General features: G+C 49.6%; 1 protein-coding gene across 2 annotated transcripts; it reads right to left on the bottom strand.

Moving 5' to 3' along the window:
- Positions 1-4,552: 4,552 nt before the first annotated feature.
- On the bottom strand, positions 4,553-19,085 carry bcap31 (B cell receptor associated protein 31). 2 transcript variants are annotated; one of them, XM_088931480.1, is made up of 8 exons: positions 18,902-19,085; positions 16,787-16,902; positions 15,947-16,047; positions 15,385-15,529; positions 12,662-12,797; positions 10,194-10,323; positions 9,310-9,410; positions 4,553-7,892 (listed from the first exon to the last, which is right to left on the bottom strand). In XM_088931480.1, exons 2-8 carry the CDS (start codon positions 16,876-16,878, stop codon positions 7,854-7,856), a joined length of 744 nt encoding a protein of 247 aa, XP_088787606.1. In that variant the 5' UTR covers positions 16,879-16,902; positions 18,902-19,085; the 3' UTR covers positions 4,553-7,853. The 2 variants fall into 2 exon arrangements, with proteins under 2 accessions (XP_088787606.1, XP_088787607.1); XM_088931481.1 differs by having other exon boundaries at positions 16,787-16,956; positions 18,902-19,057.
- Positions 19,086-19,841: the final 756 nt, after the last annotated feature.

Below are 19,841 nucleotides of genomic sequence, written 5' to 3'. Positions count from 1 at the left end.
TTTGATGAAAATGGGGTGTGTATTATTCTATGATGGCAGTGAAGGATTGGAAGGAAGAATTGGACTTGCTGTGCAGTGATACAGAAGTCCGCTTCATTGAGTGTGTTTGATCACTTGCCTTATATCTCCCAGAGCTCTGTTTCTCATACTGTAGCCTCACAAATTACTGACATGTGAGTAGACCACTCATTTATAGGTGGTACAGAACCATGTGACGTGTGTCCACAAGTGCCAGGCGGATAGGTACCCTTCTCAGAGAGCAGGCCAGTTTAGTAAATAGACACTGCTTTCTTTTCTTTTACGTTAGCATTCATTAGAACGAAATATACCTGTACTGCCAGGAAACTATTTTGATGTACAGTAACTGAAATATCCCAGGTGCAGGTGTGGTCTTCAATGAACAGAACAGCACAGAATCCAGCCTTTATCACGCTGTAAGGGAGCAGGTGCTCCTGTGTTGTTGTTAATAAAAGTACAGTTCTTTTGATTGGTCTAAATAGTATATTTTAAGTGCTCATCATGTGTGAAAAATCAGTAGTTTCATTTAGGTGAAAAAAATCTATATATAAATTGACAAAAAAATAACACTATTGCTATTAATATTGACATTTTAGAGAGAACATTAAGCCTTTTTTAACTCTGGTTAACTTAACTGCACCTCATTTCCTAAAGGTAAGAGGTCCCTCTTACACTCTGGCCCACTTTAGAGTAAGAATCTGTTCCATCAGCACACATTTCATCTTGCATTTTAATACCTTGTTTTTTTCTCATGCTTCTATTCAGTCCCAGCCTCACCTGATCAATGAGTCTCAGTTTTTCTTGTTGTACAAACGGATATGGCTACTATGTGGATGTTTCTACACACCACAGCCAGCACAACCAAGTGGTTAAAATAAGGAGTCTTGTTAAAACCCTGGGTGATGTGTACGTCTGTGCCCTTTTCTAAACTGAGATTAGTTGGTTAGTCCTTGCTGTGTGGTTTCATGGCCTCTGATGAAGAAATGATCACTTTACAGTTTACCGCCCGGGTGTAGCTTTTCGGTGACTTGGCTCCTCAGCCATGTTTTTCCGAAAACTACGGATAATTAATCTGCAGCAGCCAGCTCTTCGTCTATATGCAGATTCACAGAGCCGAAAAGTGACAGACCAAAGCAAGAAGGCAGCTGTAGCTGAAAATTAAAATGTATTTTTTTAAACACGCAAGCTTAGGAGTGAACAACCCAGTCTCAAGAAATGAACTTGCGTGGTATGGTTGCGAGACAAATTGCATGGGTATGGACAGAGCTCTAGGCTTTTAAGAGCCTGGATTGGTCAGCAAGTTTCATAAAATCATATTAAAGATCTAAATTATATTTAAAGCAAAACCAATATACATTACTTAAACCATGTGCTAGTTCACTATTTTTGTAATCCTATTTCAGATGGTATCCTTTGCTCCAAGGATTGGTGGTGCAAAGTAAATAGAATTTCTCATTTATAGTGCAGACTGAGGTCTGGAAGGCCAATAATAAGGTGAGGTTCACAGGCTGAGACTTGGTGCTTGGGGTGTGCAACGCTTCTGTCCGTGAAAGAAGTGCGTGTGTGTTCACATGAGCTTGTGTTTGTCTAGTTGGCATTTTATGTTGCCTTCTTGGGAGGTGTTGATGTTTTCAGAAAATAGAAACAGCATGTTTTTAATGCATCCCATTCAGTCTCCGACCACAGAATTTGCAAGATTTCCTAAGTGAAATTGTCCATGACTGCAGGATCTTAGGATGCAGTTCGCAATAAACTATGCAATGTAACATATGGAAAATTTAACCAGCTAGCAATGACAGCTCGTCTTTCCGACACAAACTGGGCAACAATGCACAAATATTATAACGAGACTCAAGAGGGGCTTTAAAACCATTGATCTTTATAGCAAGTGATGTAAACTGAATTTTACATGTGTGCAGCTGTGAAGAAGCAGCAGCCAGATCCAGGGAGAGGCGGTTTTAAACCCGTCAAACTACCAGCACTATCACTTGTGCAGGCAGGCTGAGCACCGTATAGATTTGTGCTAAAAGCCTCCGAATAGAAAGCCGTAATAAAATGAGACTTAAAATGGATGTGAAATATGGCAACCATGAAATTTAAATCCACCATTATATACTGTATATTTCTTTGCAGTCAAATAATGCCATGCAAACAGACTCTGTTTAATCCAAGTGATTTCAAAGTGCGAGGTGAATAGTGTTAAAAATTGAGGCATTATAGTGGAAGAATACCCAGTGCTCATGCACCTCGGATGAGGATACTGTGAATAAATGAGGGTTATAAAGTTTTTGGTGATCTAATAAACCCGTGTGATGTTCCATCTTTGTGCTTGAATAACGTGTTCCACCTGTGAAACCTAACTTCTAGTCTTCCATTCATGATCGTAAGAGTAGTAATAAACTGTAATGACAGTAATGGTGACAACGGCAACAATGGTGTTCCATTGGTATCATCCTTCACAATGTACAAAGGGCTTCATGCTTTGACCACTGTGACTGTGTGCAGAACTCCACTCGCCCAAACAAGAGTAACAACATGGCAATAAAGAGAACTAACTCTGACAGCTGTCTCCTTGGCTTTCTTTCCGTTTCCGCCCAGTCCCTTCCCAATGCTGGCTAACAACTCACACAGCCAGAGGGTAGCTGCACAGGCATCTTGTACTATATTATCAGACGCTTTAGAGGAGGCAGAATTGCTTATTCTACTTCACCTGACTTTTTTTTAACAATGAAAATTCAGTTACGTCTGTATCTTATTATTGTTTCTGTGGTTAATGATGCCTCCATAGGTTTGAGAGTTAGCTCTGTTACCTCATACATGTTGGGTCCTAGGTTTGATTCTGGACTGGGACACCTTCTGGGAGGAGTCTGCATGTTTTCCCCCCGGTCTCTTGTCCCCAGGTGGTGCGGCTTCCTCCCACCTTACAAAGATATGCTAGCTGGGTTAAGACGTGTCTGTAGGTTATCCTTGTGTGCTTATGGCTGCGCGTGCCCCGTGATGGACTGGATGTCCCAATCAATTTGTCAAAACCCTTTCACTTACCAGTGTCTGATAATAGATGGTGTACAGGACTATTATTATTGTTGTGTTTCTGATCAAATCTTGGGTCCTGGGTTAAAAATTACTTATCAAAGTAATGCTGGGCACCTGAATTTAATTAAGGTTGGAATACTTAGGCAACCAACATTTTATTTTTTAAAATTTTCTTTGCCTTTTTGCTGACATCTAACCCTCACTTACGAAATCTGCGCAATTCAACGCTAATTCCTCATTTGCTTGCGTGCCACTTTTTTTTTACGTATACATTATATATACTGCACATAGAGAATGTGTCATTTTTACTCCAGGTGACCTCTGAATTTATAACATGTCAGCACAGTCCTACTCTTTTGGCTGAGGTCACAGGCCACAGGTCACAGGTCACAGGTTGCAGTCTGTCAGCAATCAGACTCGCTCATCAACTGCACCACACTTGACTGATGGCTTACAGGCTCAGTGCTGCAACACCCAGCACCGTTCAATAACGCACAGCTTTTTAATGCTTGTACAGTGATTGCACTGCCTGAGCTCACAACTGAAGATTTCTACAGTTGCGTTCAAAAAACACTGAGTCTATTTTAACACTGGCACAAAAAGCTACGAGAGTAGCTTTCTGACAGATGGGATGACTATTTCAGATGGTTTATTATGCTAAAGGCATAACGCTTCAAAAATACCTAAAAGTAAATGATTTGGGTCTTTGCTGCAATACCCCAACAGCACCCCCCCCTCCTTCCACCCCAGCAGGCCCGGGAAGTGGCGCATGGCCCGGGTGCGACTGGTCCGTGACGAGTGCGCCGCGTGCTGGGGTCGTGCGCCGGCCTTATTAAGCCCGGGCTCTGGCGTGCTCATGTTTGGCAGCTATCTTTAGCACGTGGCCTCGGAGTGGCTGCAGCCTATTTCTGTCCGGCTCGGCGTTCAGACCTGTACTGTATCGAGCGGCAACAGCTGGGCTCAGCTCTGTACTTGCTCCCTGCCTCCACAAACAAAAAACCCAGTTGTTCGACTGTCTTTCGTCAGAGTCAAGTGACATAACAGAGCACATGGAAGGGGCACAGAGGGTCACTAGCACCAACAGCATCGAGCGAGGAGGAGAGCAGGACACCCCAGAATTGACATTTCTGAGACCCGTCCTGTACCTCCTCTCTACCAGACAGACTGTCCTATCGCCCATTTAAAACTCACATCTGCTTTAAAGCTCAAGTTCAGAATTTTCTGACCCCCAAATTCTACAAGGATGTCTTACGCACAGTAAATTTCATCATTACCTGCTCAGTTACACATGAATAACAGTCCAATACCCAAGATTTTGAGAAGGGCAAACCTTGCAGCCCAAGAGGAACTGAACCCCCAATTCTAAACTCATTACCAGCCAGAAGTTTTGTTTTTTTTTCCAGTTTAACACTGATGAGCACTTCTGGTTGAATTCTGAAACACTCCAAAAAAAGGGCCAAACCAGACATAGCCAGAAACACACGAGATCGAAAGGCTGCTATTATGTCACCCAATTTATTATAACACCTCGCTTCGAACATTTTCACAGAACGTTACAGCAACCGACAAAGCTGACAAAATGCCTGAAATAAAAAGTAAAAATAAAAAGTGGAGGGAATAAATCAGAAACCTTTGAATCTTCCTTCAACCTCGATGCCAACTGCGAGAACAACAGTGCGATGCTCTTTGAGTAAAAAAAAAAGAGATGAAAGAACAGCCTCAGAGGAGGACAAAGTACATTCAGCAGGTTCCATCGGTCACCAGGAACACGGGAGAGATCCCACAAAGCTCAGTGGTGTCCGGCGCGGTCCAGGAAGGGTCCGAGCTCAGAGCGCAGCCCCACAGCGGCGTGGGCGGGCTGAAGGATCTGAGCCACATCTCCGCCAGAAGCCAGACCACCACGCTAACAAAAACAAACCAGCCACCATTCCAAAATCTGGGGCCATTCTTGGTTCTTCAACAAGAAGGATCCAAAAATTCGTGTTTTACTCGTATTTTTGAACAAATGGAATGGAAAGAACACAAATGAAGCCCTTCTTAGCATCAAGGGGCAGAAATAGGAATAATCAGAGCCAGAAGAGGTTTTTTAGCTCACTCTGCTGAGCACTGCTGGATGAACTCTGAAACCCTCCAAACAGCCAGGAAGACACCGATCCTCCTCACGACCCTTCTGGGCGACTGTGCTATGAACCTCACCACCAATCCATCCAGCCCCCTGGGCAGGGGGCAGCACAAAGAACCCCCCCAGAACAGGGCACACAGTTGGGCAGTTGGGCCGCCACTTGCCCCCGACAGACCGGGAGGATGCTCACCGGACTGCCCTGCCCCTCCTGCTGGGATGGAGCGAGTGTTGGCACGTTCTTCTCAGTCGGGGGCAACGGATGCAGAGCTGCTGACCCGGTCTGTGTGGGCCTGCATGTGGCTGCAGGCAGCCCTGGGCCTCCTACAGGATGGTGGAAACTGGCACCCTGGGACAGCCTGCGCCTGGGTTCAGAAACGAGCTTCTGCTTGCAAATTCAAGGCTTCTCCTCAATACCTCTGTAACAAACCACCAATTATGCTGCATCGTGACTTCTCAACAAGCTTCAGCCCGAGCACCCTGCCCACCATGCAGCTCTTCATCCAAGTTTATGCTGCGTTCAGTGTTACTGCTCTTGCAGCTGGATGGACTGACCTAAAAAGCCTCTCCTTTGGTCCATGTTGTAACCAAGCCCACACGTTTAACATTTCTGGAACTTCATTTTTCATCAGAAACACGGGTACATTCCCGGGAAATTTATACCCGTCCACATTTAATGATACGTCAATGCATTGTAAGTGCTTCTTCTCACATCCTCAAGTGCATGGGAATGAAACCTCCACAGATCACAGCACTGACGTTAGGCGCACTGTGCTGGCGCCTGCGGCGTGGTCTCGCTCTGTTAATCCTAATATCCAAGGCCGCAGGAGGGGCAGTATTGAGTGTGCCGCAGTGCACAAGTGAATTCATTTCGAAGCTGCGCCAGAGTGGCACTGGATTCAATTATGCAGGATAAGATATTTCAAATCCAGACCTATCTGTATCTGGAGCAAGTCTGCCTGTGCCCACTCTGCCCTTCTGACCTCTCCTGTCCCCACAAATGGAGGAGGAATTGCAACACTTTGCATCTGAAGTCCTGAAAGTGAGACACAGCAGAAGAATCAACCTACGAGCCATGCAACGTCATCTACGACATGCAGCAGAAAAAAAGACAGTTTGAGCGACCTGATGGAAAGCCTTCCTGACGCTGTTTGAATCTTGAATCACCTCAGCAGGCTGTCATGCAAGCCAGCAGCTGGCCTGCGGAGGGAGGGGGATCTCGACTGAATCGGCAGAGAAACAGGACAAAAGATTCACTTGAGGCACCGAAGAACGAAAAAGAAACTCCTACAGCCATAACTGATACACAAAAACAGCCCCTTGGACAAAAGAATGACAAGAGACAGTGCAAGAAGTAAACTGGGGGTGGACCAGGAAGCCTGGTGCTGCTCCTCGGTCTCTCTGCAGGGGCAGGCAGGGGTGGCGTGTCTGGGGGACGGGATCTACGCACCGCTCTGCCGCTCGCAGGCGAGCATCAGCGTCAAACACTCCCACGCTTCAGAGCGGCGGCCTCTATCTGCTTGGACTTTTTTTTTTTACGATAAGCCAGGCCGCGGCAACCGGCACGGGCCACCTCGAAGCCTCACTGAGGAGAAAGCGCAGGGACCAGAGAACCGGGAGGGAAGGGAGGATCGGGGCTACTCGTCCGAACCGCACGCTGGGGAGAGCGCAGCAGGACTGTCTGGAGCTCCTGTCCCGTAGCGCTGGCAGGCGTCAGGAGCACTTCCGCAAAGCACGGCCGCAGCGAGCCGACCACAGCAAAGGGATCAGGAACGGAAATCAGACCGACCCCCCGTCACGGTACTCTGCAGCTTCCCAGACCTCCCGAGTAACTGCAGCAAACCGGACCGAAGAACCAGACGAGCAGATTTTTGCATCATGTGAATCAACTTATCAGTTTGTCCAAAAAAAAAGAAGCACTGTTCAGCAAGAATTACTGGGCATGTGGAGAGGCCACAGGTCCAGAAGCCAACCGCTCCCAGTCTGACCTGACATAGCCGTGCTGACTGGGGACTGGCCGTCTCTCTCGAAATAACCGCTTCCCAGTTAACCAGGGAAGAAAAATCCCCCAACGGCACCACTGGCTGCTACTAAAAATGGCTGCAGCTTTCTTTTCCTGCTAAGACGACAGTGCGACAGCAAGAACACCAGAGAAGCACAGCCGCGCCGTTTACCTGTGCAGCCTGAAAAGCTCCGCGGTCTAGTACGGCGGGTTAATTTATCGTTTTGCTAGTGAGACGTGAACACCAGCGTGGGAAAGGAAACTAGCTACCGCCAGGGCCGAGGGCCACAGTACTTCCAGACACAACCCCAGATCCCCGACTCGCTTGAGCCAACAGTGCACACCAGCCCCCTCTGGACGCGACAGACAGCAGGCGACAGCGGGCAGCGGCTCTGGCAAAGGGACCCCAGCTTTAGAGGAGGCCTTCCTTCTCCTCCCTCTTCGGTTCAGCAACGGGAACGGTCTGGTTTTGCACTCTGTGGAGACCGGCCGCCTCCTCCATCCGCGCCCCGCCACGCTGGGCACTGCGCTCCAGCCACGGGGGCCGGGGATCCCCAGGCAGGCAGGCAGGCAGGCAGCAGGAGCAGCGGCGGTGTGGGCGGGAGGAGGAGGGGGGCGGTGCGGGGGGGCGGGGGGATGGGGGGGTAAGCCGGCGAATGAAACCGGCGCCCCTCTCGCCCCTCAGTTGTCCTTCTTCTCGTGGGGGCTGTCCACCTGCGCCTGGGGGGGGGGGAATTAAAGACAGGACATCAGCTGGGAGGGGGCAGCCACACCCTTACCGCTGAGACGCAGGCCCGAGAGGCGGGGCGCCCCGTCTCGGACCGGCCCGAACTACAGCACCGCAACAGAAACGCAGAAAGGAGCATTCTGAGCTCAGGAGCCCCGAGATCCGGCTTCTCAAACCAAACCAAATCCAGGCATCTGACACAAACGTCCTCGGCCGCGACCGGAGCTCAAAATTGAATGATTTTCTATAAATCACTAAGGGCCGGAGCTCCAAGATCTGCACTGAACTACCTACGTCTCATTTGCCGCTAGGTGTGCGTGTTTTTTTACTTCCTGTTCATTCAGTTATTACAGTAGATAGGACCTGTCCTTATAATAATTTTTGTGCTGAACAGAAGAAATCACAAGAGGAGCACAGGAGGTGCGGCAGGTCTGCGGTAGCCACCTCCAGCAGTGCGGAGAGGCAGGCCGCTCCATTCCTCCGAAAATCAGAAGCCTCCTACTGGGAACGCAGCGTCAGCGCAATCCGTGACTTTTTTTACACACCGGAAAAAAAATTCCCATGAACTGAGCTGGCACGTTTGCAGACACGATAATAAATTTTGACATCGGAGCAGTTTCATCTGAAACAGATCCCCTGGATTCCAGCAACGGTAGAGGAGTGAATGCTGGGAATTCTTTTCACATAAAACCAACCACAGACCAGCAAGCCCACAGCCTCCCGCTTGGACGAGAAGCAGACCCCTCCGTGTATGGCGTGCGTGTGATTCCAGTAACACAGGCTAAAAGACGCTGTGCGATAAACTATGACGAACGAGCTTAAGACACCTAAAGAAAAGAGATGAGCTAGTCATCGCTGTCCGTATTTGTAGGGCATGTGTCAATGTGCTTTGACATACACTCTGCCACACAGGCATACGCCAGCCCTCCCTCATACCTCTTCCAGTGTACAGACCCTCGTGTCTGTAGTGCTGCTCACACACCTAGATGTCTTTGCTGCTCACTGTATAGTGGTCCTCTGCTGAGCAACGCAAAGTATGACAACACCCAAGTCCTATCAAACAAAACGCTACTGACGAAGCATGCCTTAACCCTCGATCAGCACTGCATCCCTTATAAAACCCCACACATTCCTACTGCACTTAGTCTGTATTTCAGTCCTGATCCAATGTTTCTCCCATTCTGTCACTTGATTACTGTGTTCTTCCCAGGAGGCTGTGTGATAGTTACGTCTTATTGTAAAAACAGTGGTTATTTTCACCTGAGACACGCTGATCTGAGAAATAATTCGGACCCTGGGCCTGCTGTCACCCAGCTCCCCAGTCTGGTGTTACTGGCAGTGACGAGCCGCTGGCCACGCAGAGCCCAGGACCGCAGCAGGGCAGGAGACCACTGCCGGCCTTGCGCTCACCTGCAGCTTCCCGTGCTCCTCCAGCAAGCGGTCGTACTCCTTGGTCAGATTCTCAGCCTGTTTCTTCATGGCCTTGACGTCACTCTCCGACTTCTGCAGGGCTGGGAGGGCACACACAAACACAGGTGGGGGGGGCAATGTTACACAGACGCAATGCACGGAGGGCGGGCGAGAGGTTTCGCTTTCTCATGCGACCCCCCCCCCCCCCCCCCCCGCCAACTCCCAGTCCGGTAGCGCCAACCGCGTCTCTCCGGGTCAGCGCACCCCGACAGCCCCCTAGACCCCCTGCCCAAGGCGAACGAGGCGGTGCAGACTCCCCCCTCCTCATGCATTCCTCGCCAACGCCCGGGACAATGAGGAATCGCAAACCTGGAATCTCCAACTATTGTCGTCGGGCCCACCCGATTCCGGACGGCCCTCTGCACGATCTTCCCGTCCGATCCTCATGGGCGTGTGCCGACGCCTCCCACTCACCCACCCAACCCCGACCCCCCGGCTGTCAGAGGCCACAGAGGCTGGGCATCCCCATCGTCGCGAGCGCACGGCGTGCCCCCGACCCAAGAGCCTGCTCCAGCCTCACGCGACCCTTCGCGGCTCCGATTCCCCTGCGTTTAAGGCACAACACCAGGGCGATCAGACTGGTTTAACCGTTTGTTTTGCATGCTCGCTGTTGTTTTGCCATTCAAACAAAAATAATGTTCAGCTGAAAAGGTACATAAAACGGTATTCCAGGCCTGCACGCTTGTCTTGGATGACAATCCGAGACTGAACTTCTCAGGCCTGCTCTGGGTGGACTCTAACTGGGGGCGATTAGGAAAGAGTGGACTTGGGTGTCCCTGTAATTCACGAGAGCCCGCAGGCCCGACAGGGGGAGGGCATCTGACCTTTCTTGGTGGCGTCCAGCTCGTCCTTCAGGTGGTCCACCTCCCCCTTCAGCTTCTTGTTCTCCTCCTGCACGCTGGCGCCCTCCTTCTTCCCCGCCTGCGGGAGGGCGATCCCGGCCTCCCTCAGAGCCTGCGGAGACACACGCGTGGGGAGTGACCCGTGTCCATCCCGCCCTCCTGACACAGCAGCAAGAGGCCAGGGTCCACTGCTGGCGAGTGTCAGTGGGGAATCGCACCGCACTGCAGGCACTCGGACAGACAGCTGCTTGAACAGCTGCTCCTCAGCTCCCGCCACGAGATAATACGCCATTCATGCATCTGTTATGCATGAATAATCACTAGGAAAGGGTGTCTGCATGGAGCGATCACCAAGCCTGCAGTACTCAACTGCCTGATCTTTCCCGATAAGGTCATGATTTCTAAGTATCAGCTCGTATCTTCCTTGTAGAAAGCCTCCAATGTGGGATTGGATGGTCTCATATCACAAAGCACCCTGTCTTCTGTGCAGATTCTGCCGCTGCTTCTCTTCATGACCAGACCATGTCCCTCAGACAAGACACTGGTTCGATTTCTGCAAGGTGAGGCTCGGCATTGCAAAGAGGAATTAAGTACTCTCTGGCCGAGTCCGGCCTGGCCCATTTACTGGAATAAGCACAAAGGTCATTGTCGCTGTGTTACAGCTTGGCTGGGACGCAGCCCCAGGAATCAGACACCCCTGCTTGAGCCCAGTAAAGAGGCTGCAGAGACCAGGTGACACATTCCCATCAGGCCTCTGGCCACTGTGTGACATTACCAGGAAGTCACTTGAGATGCTCTGGAGCTGAAGGCCTGCTGTCCAGAGGACGGCTACAAAAATAAGGACTTTCAATTCCAAGCCTCTAAAACATCAACACTGCTGGTGTTGTTGTTGGGTTTCAAGGCAAGCACGAGTAGATAGCTATGCGAAAACATTGCTTTGGAGAACAGCATGTGAGCAGACTGCTCCCCTTGGCTCAAGAAGATCAGCGTGATCGTCAAGATGGGAGCCCTGGTCCTGGAAAGCCACAGTGATCCAGCAAGCCTGCCCTTGACACTCATCACTTTCAAAGGTCTGGCACAAGTGACTTTCGATCCGTTATGTCAATCAGTTCAGTTAAGTCAATAATGGACAACTGGGGTTCATGGCATTTCCAGACTGCTGGTATTTTAATTTCACATGACCCCTAAGCAGCTAAATGGAGTGGGTCACCTGCTCAAGTGCTCAAAACAAGGCTGTTTCCAAGTGTTCAGAAAGCAGTGATTTATGAGAGACCTGTAGAGCCACCCTAGTTCTATATACAGTAGGTGCTGGAAGAATGGTAGGTTAGTCTATATCCGAGAACAAATTCAAACAGGAAAAGTTTTCTTCCTAGGAGATGGAACATGTTATGTAGGCCAACTGGCTTTTCGTCAATTCCTTTAAGACATGATAGTAAAAAAAACAAAATCTAACCTATTTTTAAAGCACAATCCATTAGACCGCATGTGGGGAAGACACTCTTTAAAAGTTTGCATGGAAAACACTGCAGGCTAGATTTCAATTTTGCAGCTATAAACACAAAGGCTGTAGACTTTAAAGAAAATGAATAAATGGAGAGTGCACGCCGACTGGCTCGGCTCACCTCCGCACATCAGAGCTACTTCAATTGCTGCAGATCGATAGCCTTGCTTAGCCTGAGCACCGGATCAATACTTAGGACATGACCCCCAGCGCTGCTGAAGAGAGACACATGGCCCTGGGCAGACTGTAGATCCACCCCTCCGCTGTCACATGTCCTTCTCTCTGGATCCTGTCGATGCTCCGACGATGTTCTCACGAAACTACAGGGGCCACTTGCCTGCTTCCCCCGGGCTCTGGCTGAAGGGCCTGGATTTGGTTGTTTCAGCTTCCTCACTGTTTAAGCTACGGACCCAGAAGCAGAGTGACACCAGCCTCTGCAGCCCCAGGGCCTGCAGCCCAGAGCAGCCCAGCCGCTTCCCTGGACTCTCGCCCCCTCCTGGCCACCCCCCCCCACTCGATCCTCTGGTCGTCTCGGCACGAGCACGGTCACAGTCGAGAGAATCCGCGTCTCCACGAATCTGGGTCTGCAACTCAAGACGGCAGCAGGCGGCCTCGCTCTGGAAACACTAGCGCAGCAACGTTCCAGCCGCGAGTTCAGACCACGAACAAGGAGAACACCTGAAGGAGGCTTCACAGCCAAAATGTTGTGTTTTCTCTCTTCTCTTTTCAACATGGAACAAACCTATTACTGTCATTACAAATTTAATTCTTAAATTTACAAATTCTTACAACATTATGGAGCCCATCTATGCAGCTGGGATTGCTAATGGCATTCTGGGTAAAGCACCTGGCTGTGTCCCCATGTAGGATTTGAACCCACGACCCCTCCAGCTCAGAACCAGCTCAGAACCTGGAGACGGGGCCCCTCCTGTCTCCCAGCAGGACTCACCTCTTGCAGCTTCTCGTTCTCCTCCATGTATTTCTTGGCGGCGTCGCTGGCCCCTTCCGCCTGCTTCCTGAAGGCCTCGTTGGAGGCCGTCATGGTGGCCTGCTGAGACAGCAGCACGACCAGGCGCCTCAGCAAGCTGACGGGGGAGAGACCAAGAGAGAGACGCTGCATCAGCCCGCGAAGCCGGAAGCGACAGGTCGGCCGGCTGAGCAAGCGTCATGCCGGACTTGGACGAGGTCTTCTCCACCCATTTTCAAACCGCTCTATTTAATTCATTTGCTGCTGGGGAGCCGGAGGCAGGATACACCCTCGACAGGACGCCAGTCCGTCGCAGGACATACACAGACACTCTCCCCAGGGCCAGGTTTCTGAGAAGCTAATTAACCCCCCAGCATGTCTTTGGACTATGGGAGGAAACCCACGCGAACATGGAGAGAACATGCAAACTCCACCCACACAGCACCCCAAGTCCAGGGCCCCAGCGCTGCGAGGACCCCCGTGCCACCCGTGTGCGGTCTCGTCCACCACCCAAACTGTTCGTGTGGGTACGCCTTTCCTTGTCTTTTCAAAAGCTGTAACAAATCAGTTCCTTACCCCCCCCCAAAAAAAACTGTACTAACTGCAACGGGGGTTGGTTGTGAACCCTTCCGAAACGAAACTGGGTCAAACCTAAAAAAGCGACACAGTGTGTGGAAGCAGAGGAGCCAATGAACTTATAGGACACCGTCCAAGGGGTCCTAAGCATAAACTGCGGATGCAGAGCATGGATTGATAAACTGCAAAAAAGTGTGGTATAATGAGAGGCAGCAGTATGCTAGTGCACACTGAGAAGAAGCTCTGCCAGTACTGCAGGGTAACACTATAAAGCAACGAGGAAAACACTGCTCTCCTTTCGATACTCCTCGTGTTCTGCTGCAAGGTAACAAGACGGGGACAGCACGCTGTCCCTTGACAAGAGGGGAATATGGCCGCCATGACAGCCGAACACGGCAGGAAAGCTCATTTTCCCAGCTGTTTCCCTGCGATCCGGCTGGGGAAGGTGATGGATAGGGTGCTGTGCTTCCCAGAGAGTGTGGAGCCCTTCTAGGAAATCGCACCTTCTGCGTGTTCTTCTCTCTTACAGCTCACTGTGCCAGCGAGCAGGGCTGCCAAATACTTAGCCAGGGATCCAGTTGCACAAATAATTCGCAGAAGAGCCACGTCTTCGTGTTGGAACACAGAGTAGCGTCAGGCAGACGGTTTACTTTTTAAATCGAGAAGCTACTGGTTTCTAAGTCCGGCCCAAGCCATCAGTTCGCATTTATACACAACTAAAACCCAGGTATTAAAAAAAAAGGCACTTGCAATCAGAGCAAATAGCCTCCAAATTCTCTGTACAGTTCCAGTTAGTTTATGTTAGTTAATGTTGTTGCACTGCGTAACCTGCTGGTATTGGGAACTAAAGCCGACGAGAAGTGGCGAAGAGACTCGATCACCTATATAATGTGAAAAGACCAGCCATTCTGCCTTCCCCAGGAGCTGGAGAGGAGGGCACTGAGACACACTGCAGCCTCCAATGGCACAAACCAGGAACTGCATGGAAATGCTGGGCATGCCTGCTTAAGCTGCCCTGACACGCCTCCCTGACTGCAGTGTGGTGGCAGCTCTTTACAGACCCACATGAGATAGTTCCCGGCTCTGGGCGCCTGGACACAAGCAGCCCCTCCTCACAACCGGACAGCTGTCCAGGACCGCAGCTGGTGGAAGCAGCTGCTGCAGCAGCAGTGGCTGGAAGAGTACGAGTACTGGGTCTGCAGTCTATTAATAAAGCATTAGTCAGAGGAACGTGACACAGGGTCCCTGTATGGAGATGACATGCGGATCTGACTTGATTTAAAAGCACAGCAGCGCTTGAGTCTCTGGATATCGATGTTCACCAGGACTTGCGATGTGAAAAATCCCTGCATCCCTTCACTCACACTGCTCGAGTTCCATGGGTTACTGTAAACTCCTGGCGACTGCCCAACCATGTGGTAGTCTGTCTAACAGGCAGAGAAAATGATTTTACAGGACAGCCTGGTGCGTAGGGGGCAGTCCTCCAGGTCAAACACCCTGCAGCTCACTGGCAAATGCAGTTTGAAAGACAGGGCCGCGCACGCAGATCACAGCAGTTACTGGCTACAAACTCACAACAGACTCACAACAGACTTTAAAGGATTCTTTCTCCAGCTGCTCCACCTTTCCTAAGTCGAGGCAAAATGAATTTCGAAAGCTATTTTTATAAATAAAGCTGCCTGAGAGACAGAGCTGTAATTTGAATCTCCTTCCTATCATGTTCTCAGTCTGTTGTCCGGAAATCTTTATTCATCTGAGTGGTTTCTGTGCAAGACGGATGTTTTTTCTGTCCAGCGTGTTTTTCTTTGACCACCCTGCAGTCAGGCTTGAATAGCTGGATGATCAAGTGGGCCAGCATGCTTGGGATAGCGTTACAGGGATCACAAAAGCCAAACATCACCTTAATTTACAGATTTTCTTTCTCTGTTTTTCTGGATAGGGTCAAAGGGCACAAGAAACACTGAGGGGTGTGGCCCTCTGCATGTGGGAGTGGCTGGGGGCGTGGCCCTCTGTGAGAATAAGGGCGGCTGGGGGCGTGGCCCTCTGTGAGAATAAGGGCGGCTGGGGGGCGTGGCCCTCAGCATGAAGGAGGCTAGGGCTGGGGGGCGTGTTCACAACCAGGTACTCACAACCAGAGCAGCAGAGCAAATCCAGCGATGTACAGGTTCCTCTGGGCCCTGAATAGCTTCATATGGATGTGCTCCACAGCCACCGGGTTGTTGGTCAGATCCACCTTCTCCGTCACGCTGTACTTCCTCACCTCTCGCCCGGCATCTGGGCACAGAGACACGGAGTCAGGCTCGGAGTCAGAGAGAGAACTCCAGGTTTCTAATTCACACACATCTGCCCGACATCACTCGCAGACACAAGGGTGATGTCAGTACCTAAGACATCAGAGAGACAGGGGGCAGCCTCCCTGACACAGATTTCCACTGTTTATTGTGCTAGACGGGCCAAATCGCCTCCTCTGCTTTGCAACCCTTGTTATGCACTTTCATATAACCAGCTCATTAATTATTAAATTGATCCTGACAACAATCAGTTAATGAAGAATCCGGTTTTAGAGTCACACCTTCAGCAGCCCTGCTCCACAGTTACTTCTTTACAGCCAGAACTGCAATCAAGGAGCCCCTGAAGTGGGGTAGGACGCCCCGGCACCTCCACCTCGCCACTAGGGTCGGCAACACTCACCAATGAGCAGAAAGACCAGAATGAGGATCAGCACCACAAAGTAGGTGTTGCCGTATGTTGTGATGGCCTTCACCAGACGAGACTTGAAGATCTTATTCCATCTGCCAGAGGGAGACAGACAAGACTGAAAGGAACTGGCTGCAGCATGCAACTCTGAGCATGCACACACGTGCGCCCACACACACTGTCACGCACACACATTCTCTCACACACACACACGCACGCACGCACATGAGAGCTGCACAAGGCCCACCAGGGGAAGAGCTGAGTTCTGCAGCAAGCTGCTCCATAACACTAGCAATGCACAGGTTCTTAAACTGAAAGCTGTTCTGAAAAGGGAGGGGGGCAGTTCCACATAGGTTCCCTTTTGTGTTGTACTTTCTAACAAAGTCACAAAGGCAACTGCTTAAGTCCCCACAGCTGTATAGTAACAGAAAGCACGGAGTAAGTCCACAATATGAGCAAGGGGGCAAACAAGGAACAACACCTTAACCACCATGGAAACATTCAACCATTAAATTCAGATGAATATGCACGACCAGTTTTCCATTCTAACTGCCTTTCAATTGCAGCTCAACATTCTCGCTTAATTCTGATGCACAACATCAAGAGGCTTTCACAGCGAATGATTATGCACAATAAGTCCACCCTTGTCCAGAATTTTGCTCCTCCGTCCTTCAGTCCTGCTCGCTCTCTGACCGTACAGGCCCGGGAGCTGCTGTCCTTTCTGACAATTCTCTTGCCTTCAGTCCACAAGCACACAGCAGGAAAGGGCTCTCGGGTGTTTTTCCGCTGGGCCTGCTGGAAGATGTCTGCTGCGGCCGAGACGGGGGTTACTACCTGGTCGGGGAGATGAAGGGCACACAGAGCAGCAGCACAGCAAAGACCTCCGCGTACAGGAAGGTGGCGACGGCCGTCCACTGCAGACTCATCGTCTCGGGCTGTCGGCTCTCACGCTGCGAGGACACGAGAGGCACCGTCACAACCCTTGAACGGGGGGGGGCAAGGTGCTGCGAAGACCAGATTGCCACAGGGAGCCATCAAGAAGGGTGCTGGGGCCACAGCTGTAAAGCACGTCTTGTTTTGTATATCACTTCTTGAAAAGGAAAGAAACAAGTTTTCTGGGGTTGCTAAAAAAACGTTAGCGAAGACCAGGGCCCAGGGTGCTCATTACTGCTGCTTACAGCTCAGAGCACAGTGATGGTGCATAGTAACGGGCTTGTTCACACCCAGCTCCACTGAGCACAACTGCCACAGGAGATCAGTCTCAGGCCCACAGCAGTGCAACGGCGCCATCTCCTGTCAGGCCACGGAACAGGGCAACAGGGTGTTCACTTGTTGAAGAAATCTCATAATATTGATAGTAATTTCTTACAATTATATAATGCTTTTCTGGACACTCCACTCAAAGCACTTTACAGGTAATGGGGATCCCCTCCACCACCACCAGTGTGCAGCCCCACCTGGATGATGCACCAGTCTGCTCCCCACACACCAGCTCTCAGTGGGGAGGAGAGCAGAGTGATGTAGCCAGTTCAGAGATGGGGGTTATTAGGAGGCCATGATTGGTTAAGGCCAGGACATTGGAATAACATCCCTAGTGTTTTCGAGAAACTCCCTGGGATTTTTAATGACAACAGAAAGTCAGGACCTCTGTTTTACATCTCATCTGGGCCTGTTTACAGTATAGTGCCCCTGTCTTTAACTGGGGCATTAGGACCCACACAGACTGCAAGGTGAGCACCCCCTACTGATCCCACTAACACCTCTTCCAGCAGCAGCCTCAGCTTTCCCAGGAGGTCTCACACCCAGGGTTCTGGCCAGACTCACAGCTGCTGAGCTTCAGGGGGCTGCCAGTTGTGAGGTGCAGGGTGATTTGGAAGCTGGGAGTTTTTTTTTTTGTTATTATTACAGATTTCTTAATATCAACATCATGAAATGCTGGGCATCTGGACTCATCTCAGGAAAACAAACTACCGCACACAACACAGACCCCGCCCCTACGACTGCACAGCAGCGTAGACCCCGCCCCATCCGACTACGTAACATCATAAGTCCCACCCCCTACATACGCGCCACAGCGCCATGGCTGGCTTCAAACACTAACAGCATTAACAGCAGGCTTTCAAATTAAACCACATCAGGGGCTGCTCATTTCAAACAGGTCACCCTTTTCACACATTTGCATGGAGACGTAAAACTTAGTTAGTATCCACAATAATCCCAGGTGCTGTCGCCCTAATTACACTAACGCATATAAATAAATATACCTCTTTAGCCTTATAGCATAAACAGGTCTGTGCTGTCTATGAAATTGTATTAATATTCCGACACGGTAAGAGAAACTGCAAATTGTGGATGTTTGTCTTTTGTTTTTCTAATGGCTGGGCACCTGTTTCGCACCGATAGAAACCAAGTATCAGTTCCAGCAGGGCGAGAAAGGTAGCGACTCCAGGCATTGAACATATATCCCCTCAGGAGCCAAGTCTACAGGCTCACGATTCAGACCCCGGGCTGAAGTCCGCAGCACAGAGCAGTGTGTCGAAACTGCGCGACAGATAACAGCGAACACGTCTCCTGAACTCTTCTCTTGGGTTCACGATACTGGTGGTGAAATATTAAAATTATGAAAATGCACACAGCTGTTTCAATATCTTACTTTTGTATTTGAAGTATGAAGGTAGTCAACCACACCACGCCCTTTTTAGAGAACTGCGTTTATGCGTTCATGTGACATTTCGGATTGGTTAGCAGTAAGTGACGACATTTCATGCAATGAGATCAGTAATTTAGCTGATTAAATTAAAAAGCTTTATAATTATAAACAGGCATAATTAATTATAGTATTAAGTGGCTTGGTGATTAAACGTCACAAAATGTTATTGCGACGTAGCTAATTTAAACCTTCACTAATTAAATCACTCACAAACGCAGAGTCATTGCTGTGACACTAACCTTTCTCCACTGATGAATGAGCTTTCGTTGATTTCGCCGTTGAGTTTTTAGATTGTCGAGCCCTTATTGTATTGCAATACAAAATACTGTTTTCTCAGTTCTGCTCTGGGAATTTCCTATCTGCAAACTCCAGCTCATCAACAGAACATTCAGTGCAAACTCTGAACTCTGACCCGGGAAGGAGAAGCCAGAGACACGACATAACCCCGGAAGGAGAAAAATGAGGGGGCGTGGCAAGCTGCAAAAAAATAAAAATACTGTATTGAATGGTAGTATTGCTGTATCACCTCATGGTGGCAATGAAGAGCTATATAAACAGAATGCGAAATCTTAATTTCCACTTTTCGGGGTTCACTTCTTAATTTCTAGTATATGCCTAAGTGTTTTGGAATGTGCACCTTCGTATGTTCTGCCTCTTACAGACGTTATACAATGCTGTCAACACGAACCATACATATATCTTGACGGTCTGTTTTAGGAATCCTAAAATTAAAAAAATATATTTCTACAGGATACTTACTGTTAAGCACCGAGAATGAGCGGAACTCTGATCCTGTAGGATGTCTGCAGGTGCGGCTCAAGTTTTTTTTTAATGAAACGCACAGAGGTCTTCGGTTTGTTTAATAACAGGTTGGGGTTTACGTAGGTTTGTACACGACTGGTACGTGTAGTTGTGAGGATCTGAAACGATCACCTGAAGTCCATCATGTGTACGTGGTGTATTTGAGAACATTAGAATTAGAAAACTGCTGCACAGACTTATTTAATTATAAACCTCTGCAATGTGTCCCATTCCTTCCACACTCGTCAACATTTTCATGATTATGAATGGAGTTCACAACGAAACTTCGGGATGGATGACAACAGCCCAGTACAATCAGACTCAGCTGTCAGTAATTAGAAGTCACTCCTGATGTCATTTCCTCTCCTGAAGCACTAT

Source organism: Atractosteus spatula, chromosome 2 (genome assembly GCF_055471065.1).
Source record: "Atractosteus spatula isolate fAtrSpa1 chromosome 2, fAtrSpa1.hap1, whole genome shotgun sequence".
NCBI lineage: Eukaryota > Metazoa > Chordata > Actinopteri > Semionotiformes > Lepisosteidae > Atractosteus > Atractosteus spatula.
Note: the sequence above shows the minus strand (reverse complement) of the source record. Positions and strands in the feature narration are given on the sequence as shown.

Excerpts from the sequence above, each read along its gene's own strand:
- bcap31 (XM_088931480.1), bottom strand. The coding sequence starts at position 16,878 with ATGAGTCTGCAGTGGACGGCCGTCGCCACCTTCCTGTACGCGGAGGTC. Across the intron at positions 16,048-16,786 it reads CCCTTCATCTCCCCGACCAG|ATGGAATAAGATCTTCAAGT; the intron begins GTAGTAACCCCC and ends TCCCTCTGGCAG. Across the intron at positions 12,798-15,384 it reads TTTGCTCTGCTGCTCTGGTT|CTTGCTGAGGCGCCTGGTCG; the intron begins GTGAGTACCTGG and ends CTCCCCCGTCAG.